Source organism: Rhyacophila brunnea, unplaced genomic scaffold (genome assembly GCF_057557595.1).
Source record: "Rhyacophila brunnea isolate RB1 unplaced genomic scaffold, BYU_Rbru_1.0 scaffold_10, whole genome shotgun sequence".
Taxonomy (NCBI): domain Eukaryota; kingdom Metazoa; phylum Arthropoda; class Insecta; order Trichoptera; family Rhyacophilidae; genus Rhyacophila; species Rhyacophila brunnea.
The window spans coordinates 12262018-12274189 of NW_028232752.1; the positions used below are offsets into that span (position 1 = coordinate 12262018).

Consider the following 12172-nt stretch of genomic DNA (forward strand, 5'->3'; position numbering starts at 1 on the left):
TCTAGGCCGACCTCGAAAAAGATGGTCGGACGCCGTCAGCAGGGATGCAGCGAAGCTGAGTGTGACCGACTGGAAAAGAAAAGCTCTGGACAGAGACCCCTGGAGGATGGTTGTGCAGTCGGCCATGGACCTAAATGGACCTTAGCGCCAGTTTAATCATCAATCAATCATATCTATGATATTTAATTTGTGCTCAGATCTATCTGCTGCGATAATGATCATCTTTATTAGAAAACTGTCAAGTTATTCTTCAATAATGGGTTTCTGTTGGCAAACTAAAACATGGCGTGTTTTGAAAACGTTTTATAAAGTATTCATTCTATTTATGTAGGAGTTCACAATTGCCGTTTTCGAGTTTATTTACCCTTCAGTGCATATTTTATTAAAGTGAAAAAGTACCCATGCACGCATTTGAAATTTTTGGCAAGAATTAAGACAGACAAACTATTTGTTACACGCAATAAGTGGACTCCCCACAAAGAGTAAAGTAATTAATCTCGATTCACTTTGAAGCTTTTATTATGGCTTGTAAGACCAATGAGCTTTATACTGTATCGCTATTGTGACCATTTCGTTCCGGGTATAAATCGGTCAGTAAATGTGACTGAGCTTTATGTATATTATATAAAACTAATACCAACCGCCATGGAAAAGCAATTTGTATAGTGAAGAGCTTTCATTCATTCGGTAGTCTCTAAGGAACGCCTTGTTAAAACTATGTGGTATCATATACGTATCTGTATCTGTGCGGTTGAATAAATAACATAATTTATTTTCTTGATATAATCACATGCATGACATGATATTACTGTATAACGGCTGTAACAATTTAGAAAAGATTGTATATTATTATCTATATGAATTATAACGATCTTCTTTAGAAGAAGAAATATGACTGATGATAAAATAATATGCGAAAGAGAATCAATACCAAACTACAAAAAAAGCAAACTGGTGATAGCCAGCTATCTCGATAAGCATTGCATCTAGCTTGGCGTCTTAACCACACAGTGGTCGATTTAAATATAATTATATAATAATTAATGGAAAGTACCATTTGACTTGTGGTACCTAGTTATCGTTGTAGGTATTTACGATGGCAGCGTAGTTTATTTTCTTTTGAAACGAGTTTTTAATCGTATACCAGTTTTTTCACTGATTTGTCATTATTACGAGAATATTTTTATTTTTTAGACATTTATATTGTTGCAGTAAAAATTATACATTTTTAGAGCAATAATCTAATGGATTGAACAGTGCACTACTATTTCCCATTATATATGTATTTTAATATAAATTTAATATAACTTTCATTCTGCGGGGGACAATATACTCGGCATATAAATGAAAGTGGTAATTCATTTGAATCCATTCATAATCCATCTACTGAATAAATCTAAAAAGAGGGAGTGAAAATGAGTTTATTTGTATCTTCTTCTTTCTGTGCCATATCCATTATCAGTCGTTGGTGACAGTGACGTCCCATGAGAGTAGGCAGATTGAGCGTCGCTTGGGGGTGGGTGTTACTTAAAGGGCGGAAAATCGAGGAGAATCATTTGGAATATACAAATAGCTACCTAAACTTAGTAATAACGAAAATATCTTTCCATTAAAAATTCAGCTCACTGGTTTTGTCGGGTTCGCGATATCTAGTTTACTTCCGTTGCCCGTGGTCCTTGGTGACCAGAAACAACACGTGCAGATTTGCGAATATATACAGTCTGATATTTTGTTAGTAATGTATCTATACAACACAGTTCTTTGATATTGGACTCATGAAAGGATGATAAAAATACTGTATAAAAATGGAGTGGCATTTTGCTAGGGGCGGAATTTTATCTAGGGACGTCACTGGTTGGCGATGTCTTCGGGTATTTTCGCTTATCTAAATATTGATGGAGTGCTGAGTTTAAATTAGTCTCTAAGATTTTTGGGTCAGAGTGGTTTTCTTCTTCCAGAAACTTTTCCCATGAATAATTATAAGATGCAAAGATTGATATTTCTGGTTTTAATTGCTATGATTATTTCTTTGTTTGTTTTCATCATTTTCAAGCTGATATAGATAATGGTTATTAGTTTCAAACCATCAGAAATCAAGGTATGGTTCCGATTCCACTCCCAACTCTGATCTAAATCATATTACCTTATTATGAAGGCTGATGTATCACTTTAACAACCTAGTCACAAGCCCAGCAGTAGATCGCGTGTATTTTATAAATATTTTATGAGAGATAATTTTAGCTAAGAGAAAGTTTACGTTGTATCTGATCCAACTAAGGATGTTTCGTGATTGAATATATTATGGAACAGCTGTTTCATTACGCCGCTTCCTGTTTTTCTCATCGAGATTTACAAACCAGATAAGTTTACCGTCTGTGTTCTGGATAAAGGATTATCGCATGATGTGTATTCAATCTTCGTCAGACAGGTTTATACAGCCGTTTATGATGTAGTAATTAAACTGTATTTTCTTCATTGATCGACTGATACTACAACATGCTTACTATTTGACAGGTTCAATAATACAATTAGTTTTACTCTGTGCTTAAACAAAAATTATAATTAATTCAGTGTGTGTATTTGAAAATATCCAAAAGAAAGATTAATTTAGTGAAAAGAGCCTTTGCCGTTTGATTTTTGATAATATTTTTATTTCTGAAGTTTTTCTATATATTTCAATAAAAAAAAATTACACTGTTAAATATATTATTATTTGTCACCCATCAGTTTTAATAATTGTGGGTGTCATGGTGTGATGGGTGAAGAGGTCGAGATTTGGTGGTTGCTCCGATGGATGGAGGCGCGAGTTCTATTTGCAGCGTAAACAGTGGGTACAGACCATAGAGGTATTAAATTAAGAGAGGGGCAAGGAATCGGCTTTCTCATACAGCTGAATAAAGCAGGCCAACGATAGCCGATAACTTACGAAAAATAGCGACGCGATAAAAAAAAATCAGGGCATCACAGATGATTTATTTTGGTCATTATAATGTACCCATATAATATAATGTTAACATTCAAATTTTGCCACAAATTGATTACCAGCCCGCCCCACCATACTTTTTCGCCATACTAGCCGGCTTCACCATACTTTCATATAACCTGCCGCCCCTAAGTACAGACCTACAAACTTATCTAAAGAATGGGATGGGGGAGCCACTGTCGAAAACTACCCAATCAAGACTCGTAACTGGACAAATCTGACATTCAAATAAAATTTTCAAAATGGCGTCCTATGTTAGTTTATAGTTCCATTTTTGGCCATTCTACAGATAAGTTTGTAGGTCTGAACAAGAGTATGTTGTAGTAGTTATGTTACAATACTTATCATACTGTTCTGAAGTCCGAGTCTCGGTAGAATGAGATGTTGTGCGGAGCGATACAGAGATTGAGATACTAACAGACCGGGAACATATTATATACGAGTGACCTGTCCAATGAATTATGATCCGCTATTTATTGAATTAAAAATAATATTTAAGAAATAATTATTGTAATTGAGTCATCTACTCTATATTATGGAGTTAACGTCATTGGATATGGCTGACTATGTCGAAAAATGGATATTGCGGAAATTATAGTTGCAGTTAGCTATTTACTGAGTTTGCCATAATTGAACACTACAGGAAATAGATATTAAGGAATTTATAATTGCGGTCTGTTATATAATATCGCCGATCAATATACTGACACGGATTGAGTTGTGTATCCCCATATAATAATAAATACATTGATCCAAGTAAATTTCCATCGGCTAAGTACATCGCGAACTCTTTCTATTCTCATACCCGTCGGACCACAGTGACAGAGTTAAACCTGAAGTAAAATTGTCCTATTATAATTCCTTGATTATCCTGAACCCATCCCAAGTAAGATCCTTGTTCAAAACACATGTCCTTATAATTTTTCTACTGCGTGTTATTCTACGTTTGGAGAGGAAATTGTGAAAATAAAATTATATAACACATATTATTTTAAGTACTTATATATTTTGGTTTTACACAAGAAATTTTGTCATACAAATTCCAAGTGGACGGCAAAACGAACTGCTAGAATATAAAACAGAAATAAAATTCCAAGAACTGCTGTGCTTTCTAAACGCTCAACTATTTCAGCGAAAAGCTTTGAAATTCTGATACTTACTGGAGCTTTCTTACCTAGTATGAATGTAGAGAATTTGTATTTAAAACACAAGTAAAGTGATGATGACAATAAAACCATTTTTTGAATATTTCGAATATATTTTGTTATAGGTAATCAATGTAATACTTAATTCATAATAATATATAACAGTAGTTTTTGTTGTGTAATGCATTAATATTATAAAACGTTAAATTGAATTATATAAAATATCAATTTAAAAGTTATTTTAAGGATACACGTTGTGTATAATAATATTGAAAAGATTAGTTCTAAACATGGTTTAACCTTAAAATACTAATGGTTTACATATTATTATACATTTATATGAAACGCAAAAAATATTCATAATTATTCTGTTATGATACCATAGCTCCAGGAAATTTCAAATTAATAATATGTTTTTATCAACAATAATTAATTATTATCTTATTTGAGAATTCCCAGAAATATATGTGTTTATTTTCAAATCTGGAATGCATAAAATAAATCTTTTGGAATTACATTAGAAAGTATATCGCTGAAATATTGACGTTTCTTTTGTTTATTTTGTTTTACCATTGAGAATAATGACATTATTCAAATAACGATGTATGGATTATAGATAGGGCAGCCACGGAAGGTACAACCGCATATTTGTAAAAATTGCTGTCCCACGTACTGTTAAAATAAAGCAGTGTTTCTAAACCTTTTTAGTCATATATTATTTATGCCCCCCCCCCCTACCCATAAGTGGGTTGGAGAAAATTTAAAAAAAGCAACTTAAAAATTACAGTTTATTTTTAAATTTCAAATGAAGTGTACAATAAAATTAAATAATGTATTTTTGATGAACTAAAAAATGGCATTTCTTTTATTAAGTGTGATCCTTATGACTGGCAATATTAGTGACAAATAAAGATAATATTTCTGTCATAATTAACGTATTGAATTTTAATTGTTTTCACTTTTTTTCATGTAAATTATTGTAATAATGTTCCAATCACCTTTCGTTCCTGGGGTGGGTCCAAAATACAATACCCCCCCCCCCCCATGTGCGTGCCTGATTCCTGAGATATTCCCAGTCATAAAAAAGACTGACGCTTCACACAAGAGTCCCGTGATAATTAAGATCGGGTGTTGTGCGAGGTGTTGGTGTTTGGTAGAGCCATTAACTTCAATGATTTTAGATAATCGTTACCTATATAGATACTTAATATTATCTAGAGATGTTTTAATATATTAGTACTAAAAATATAAAAATAGATTGAGTATATGTGTGGTGTGTCATCGTGGCATATATCGTGATATTTTCATCTTTTACCGATAAATAACGTTGCTAGCGAACAATGCATTATTTCCTATTCAATGTGTATTTAATTCATTAAAAAGACCTAATTAATTTGGCTGATTGCTAACAACCATTCCTCGTAAAGGATATTCTAAAGGTAAAGCCCATTATTTGCTAAAGATTTTTTATTATTTTTTACAGTTAGGTTTAATAATATAAACAATTTACACATCTTATTTGCAAAATAATATATATTTTTAGATAAATGTTAAATATTCATTTTAATCGATAGTTATTTTGAATTAACATATAAGTAATTAATGAATATATTTGCATAAGAATTATAATTATTTTTCATTTCGTTGCTATCGAAACATAATAAAATTGACGCAATTCGTACTGATTGTTTTTAATGACATATAGTAATACCTAATAAATTAATAATCATATAAGTATATTTATCATATTATATTTAATTGATGTAGATAAACTGTATTATTATTATTGGTCTATACTATGTAGGTACTTATTAATTTATATTATTTATTCCTTAGTTGTTTCCCAACCTATATAGTAATTAATATAATGGCGGCGCTTTTTAGTGGACTGTAAGGAAAGAGATAAATTTGATGCTGGGGGGTTATACAAGAATTCAATCCAGGTACTAAGCTTTCACGTCGATAATAAGGGCGCGCTGCTATGTTGTAACTTGTGACATGAAGTCACCCGACGACATGACGTCATATGACATCATTGTGATGTACTACCGGAGTGAGTCAATAGTCTTCGAGAAATTAACGCTACTCTAATACTGGCGTTATTCATTGTCCCCATACACAAATAGGTGTTTCAGCATAATAATATCTATGGTGAGCCGTGTGCATTGGGCGGCTCGCCTCGATGCGTGTATTGAGCATACGTCATAATTACGTCATGTCGTCGGGTGACTTTATGTCACAAGTTACAACATAGGGCTGCTAGGCTTTCTCCGTGTTCCCGATACTCACATCACTTACTATCACTTTAACGGTTACACTTTGGTCTTGGGATGCAGATGAGTTTATGATAGATGGTAGACGCGACGTTCGCTCAAACCATAACAGATTTATCGCTAACGAAGGTCGAACGATAACTTTTTGAAGAGTCACCCTGTGTCACGGCGATCGACGCTCAACGGGTAACAAGTAAACAGGTGTTAATGCCAATAATGTTGAACAATTACTGAATTCCTCATTCGCTGCTGACTAGGTAATGATTTTTAATTACCACCTTTAAAATGCACGTTAATTACATCAATTGGCCGCCTGGTCATTACGCGCCAGGTGCGTCTTCAGCGTCCAAAGTATTAATAGCGTGCCTGGAGCACAAAAGATGATGATGGGAGGTAGGTAAGAAATTTATATGGGATAAGTGCTACTATATTTGGCCCAAACATAATAATATAATAATGCAATTAAAACAAATTTATCTAAAATTAAAAGTAAAATAACTTTAAAAAATCCAGTTTGGAAATTAAGTTGTCTTTATTTAGTTACGATCGAAAGTGTAGTTTTAATACATTTTTTAGCCCTTAAAAATGGTGTTATTTTACTTTTATCATCTAAAAGGAATCTTAAAAATGTCAAGTTGGTGTTGTATCCTTGTTGCCATCAAGGGCTGTTGAATGATGACGGTGCACTAAAATGCAATTTCAATGAGATACTACAAGGGAAACGTTATAGAGGAAGACCCCATACGAGATGGAAAGACGACATCATAAAGACAGTGGGCCCAAATTGGCTACAAATAGCCAAAAAGAGAGTCCAGAGGGACTCTTTGGAGAAGGCTTTCACCCGAAGAGGGGTTCTTACAAACCAAACAAACTAATTACATATCACTGTTTAATTTATAAACATTATCTAATAGTATTATATACAAAATGAAAAATCTTAATACATATATATATACTACACAAAAGTATAAAAAAATAATAATAATTAATATTATATAAACTAGAAAATAAGTAGAAAATACCATCATAGATAGATATATATACATAATAGATATATTCATAGGTTATATATATATTCATTAGACTAACTCAATTAACTGTCATTTACTTTTGTTTGTAAGAAATAAAAAGGCTTTTTTATTTTTATTTATTTATTGACTACAAGCTGAAGAAATTGTGTTACTGTTGTGAAGTTCTCAAGAGACACCATATATAGCCATTCACGATCTGACACAAATAAGAAAATTAAGAAAGATAGATAAATTATTAATAAAACCAAGTTAATGGTTGTTGATCGGGCCAACCTTCTACCAACACCAAGTACCTACACTCCAAAACCTCGAAACAGTCGACGAGTTTGTATATCTTGGATCGACCATCAGTGGAAAGGGCGGATGCGAAGCGGAAATAAGAAGGCGCACACAAATTGCAAAAAGTGCGATGACACGCCTTACCACTATATGGAAGGATCGAGGAATTTCGATTGCCACAAAAATGATGCTTGTGCAAACATTAGTGTTCTCGATATTCCTATACGGAGTCGAGTCGTGGACCCTGAAGGAAAGAGAACGGAAGGCAATTGATGCCTTTGAGATGTGGTGTTGGCGCCGAATGCTTCGCATTTCTCGGACCAGTCAATCATCCAGGGACTGAAGATAAAAGAACGGCTCTCGACGATATTATGTCTGAGAAGAATTCTGCAGTTTTTTGGACATATTGTCAGGCGCGGACCGGACAACCTGGAGAGACTGGTAGTTTTGGGTAGCCTCCAGGGAAGGCGAAGCAGAGGAAGAGCGTCTGCGCGATGGAGTGACCAAGTGAAAGAGCTGACTGGGGGCACCATCCATTCTGCCCTGAGAGACGCGGAAGATCGAGAAGGATGGAAAGTCTTGGTCGCTCAAAGGATGGCGAAATTTAAATGTGGTCACGATCCTCAGCCATGAGTGCACGACCAAGAAGAAGATAAATTAGTTAGTATTTATTTTGATTAATATCGCGATACATATCCGTTCAAAAATATTATTAATATATGTGATCCATACAATAAAAGATGTCTCCAAAGAGTTCTACACCACATTGACCACATTGACCACATTGACCACATAGCAAGAAGGAAAACCCCTATTATGAAACGGATGTGAAAGACTGTGGTTACTTGTAATAATATGATAGTTCGACTAAATGAAAGACCTCGATCCTTAACAATAGGCAGTCTTCGTAGTTCAATACGTAAGGCACTGGTTTCTCATGCAGGGGTTACGGGTTCGATTGCCGATGAGGTCATAATACATATTATCATTTTCTAATGACCTAATGGTTTTAAGTTTTGTACTACATACGAATACTACATTACACTGTGTACAGTAGTATTCGTTGTCAGTGTGTAGTTGCCTTTTGGTGAGTGTACACAGTGCCTGAAGATGCCGAAAGGCGAAACCCGGGTCGCAAAAAACGACTCAAATGGAATAGTGCGTAACTTAAACCTTTGTACCTTCAGTCGATTTTTTTCCCGACTTATACGAGGTATAAATGAGAACTCTGGCATTCTGGGCAGTGTTGACCTGTGTGTCCCTAATAACTATCATAGAAATAGAGAACATCAGTTGTTTATTCTCCCAAGGTGCAGAACCAACCTGCCACTGGTAATGCCAATTGGAAGGTCGATAACTATGTTCAACGAAATTGCTTCGGGTATTGATATATTCCACCTACGTGAGGATGAGTATAGGTGGACGTTATTTTATAAATTTTTAAAATAGGGTCTGCTTAACTCATCCGGTGTACTTTCATGTACCTATCTAATTAATATTTTTGTATGTACACATTTCTACTGTTTAATAACATGCTATCTATCTCTTTTTTTATGTAATACTGTTTTATTTTTCTTTGTTTCTAAATGTCATGTTGTGAACGTCTTAAACTTATAATTTGTAATGTCCACAATATATCAAAAATAAATAGTATTGATAGTATTAATATTATATAATATTATCATATTATATTGTCATGTTCGAAAAAAATATGTATGGAGTTGGGGCCGTATCACACGTCATATTTATGGTGAGATATAGATAGTACCGGAAACTGATAAATTCATATCTTAATAAAAAAAAACACTTACAATATAAAATAAAAACCACATGAATACAATGGAAAATAGAAGGAAATAAATAGATATGTGAATAATAAATATCATATCGTAGGTAAATATTTATATAAAACTTATATAAGATTTATATAAAACTTATATAAGAACTCTGAGTTAGGTTAGGTTAGGTCCCCGTGGGGGTAGGCAGATTGAGCGTCGCTTGGGGGCGGCAGTTAATCGAAGAGCGGCAAATCGACGAGAATCATTAGTTATTATATAGAAATAGGTACCTAAACTTCGTAATAATGGTAATATCTTTCCGTTAAAAAGATCAACTCACTGGTTGGAAACAAAATGTATTAATTAACATAACATATTTAACAATACTGTAATTTTTTGTCGGGTTCGCGATGCCTAGTTTACTTCCGTTGTAAGTAATACATTAAGTAATTAATTATTTATCCAAATATTTTTGCGAGTTTTGAAAGTTGTGAAGTGTATTTTTAAATGTATCTGAAACCGTGGACTCACAATATTGTCTATTGAAGCAGAGATGGCATTTAAATTAGATTTAGTGGTATATATTTTGTCAGGTATGTATCCATACAACACATTTTTCTTAGATATTGGAGTCATGAAGGGATGATAAAAATACCATATAAAAAATGGGGCGCCATTTTGGCGCTGCCTAGGGGCGGCATTTTATCTAGGGACGCCACTGCAATTAGGTGTATCAAATCGTACTTATCAAATATCTGACATCATTATTAACAGATATTTTTAATCAAATAATATTATCAATATAAAACGAATGTACTATTTGATTAATTATTTGTTTTATTTAATTAAACAAATAATTAATCAAATAATACAATGCAGTTCCACCATGAATTAACAGTTAATACTATAAAAGAAAATAAAATTATTTTTTTGATCTCAATCCTATACGGTCATCTCTTTCAGATACGACATCTCATGGTGAACTGTAAATTAATATTATTTACATGTAACCATTATATTTCTGTGATTGTTTCACCACTATCAGTTCTGTTATGCCAGTCACTAAACTGTCATTAGGGAAGGATGGGAAAAAAACAGACAATAGGTTAATAGTAGTAATTTTCAATTCACTGTTGATTTTTGTAAAAATCATTATCTACGTCTATGTTACTTAAGAATTCTTTAAAAAATGACAAATATTTTTTTGTTCTTTCGCATTCAATCACTTTGCTTCATATTATACGTAGATATTTCATTGTAATTATCTTTTGTTGTGTATTAATTAACGAAAATAGTTGAAACTCTTTCACTAATGAAAAATGAGTGAAATATGTTTTCACTTAAAACAAACACAATAATGCTGCCTTCACTTTCAATTCTTTTTTAGTATTTTGTGTTTTAAATAGAATATGTAAAAAGTCGTAGTCATTGTGATGCGTAACAAAATAAAACTACGACGAAATATACGCAAACAGAATTTACGCATCAGTTTTGTTTTAAAGCAAAACAGTATTAAAAGTATACAATACATCTAAAAATAGCTTAATATTTTTTTATAACTTACCGGCTTTGCATGGGTCCAAGTCGATATCTCCAGAATCTTTCAAAGGAAAGATCGTGTTCTGCAACTCTTCGATGGTGAATCTCGTCGTTCTCGCAAACGCCTGCTTGCTTCTTTCAATGGATTCACTTGGCTCCGGCTCCATTTCGACTTCCTCCGAAGAGTCGTCTCCATCGATGGTTCGTCTCGGATCATGGCTATTGCAATTCACTGAACTCACATAACAAAGCAAACCAAACACAAGTGAAACAACCACAAGCCTACTTGGCTTCACTCTCATATTGGCACTTTGCATTGTATTATTTATCACTTGTCCTGCACGGGAATTTATTATTTATAATAATGCAAATGGAAACCTCACATGTGTGATTTATTGGGTATTTTATATCTCGGGTACAGTTCGAACGCACTTATCTGTATAACATTGCGACCCCACCGCTCTCGGGTGTCGTAGAAAACTGAAACATAAAGAGAAATAATACTTATTATCGCAGTGATACAAAACCATACCTAATTCATACAACACAATATAATATATATACATGTATTATAATATGACTTATAATCAGAGCATTGGAGCGGAGCTCGGAGCAGGAACAAGGAGCACTGGAGCAATGGGATTTTACCCAGAGCAAGAGCGGAGCCGGAGCACCGAAAATTTGTAGTGTTCCACTGCTCCGGATGTTTTTTTTATTATTAAATTTTCGTCCTAAAATCCAATGAAAATAGTATATTTTGTCACTTTGCAACACAGGAATTATTTGAAATATGGCAACACTACCGAGTAATAAATAACCTGACTTTTTGACAGAAAAGGCAAATAATGAGAGACGATTTGCTGTCGGTAATTTTGTTTATAGAATTAAATGAAAATGACGATTATTTTAAAACTACTTATTTTTTATTTTTTCAACATTTGTATACTTACATAATATAATACTTATTGAAACTTTTTATCCGGAGCGGAGCAGACCCCGGAGTGGAGCCGGAGCAAGTATTGGGTCCCGGAGCGGAGCAATTCAAAAAAGTGTCCGCTCCAACGCTCTGCTTATAATAGTTTTAAGCCGTATAGAATAAAAAATAATATACTTTGTTAAAAACAGTACCTACTTATTAGAAATA

The 12172-nt window shown here is 33.5% G+C and overlaps 1 protein-coding gene across 1 annotated transcript in view; it reads right to left on the reverse strand.

Moving 5' to 3' along the window:
* LOC147078892 (tolloid-like protein 1) overlaps positions 1-11502 on the reverse strand; it is a 332831-nt gene extending 321329 nt beyond the window's left edge. The window contains exon 1 of the mRNA XM_085951264.1: positions 11054-11502. Coding sequence (XP_085807390.1) covers positions 11054-11345 — 292 coding nt within the window. The 5' untranslated portion in view covers positions 11346-11502. The remainder of the gene's footprint in view (positions 1-11053) is intronic.
* Between the last annotated feature and the right edge of the window lie 670 nt (positions 11503-12172).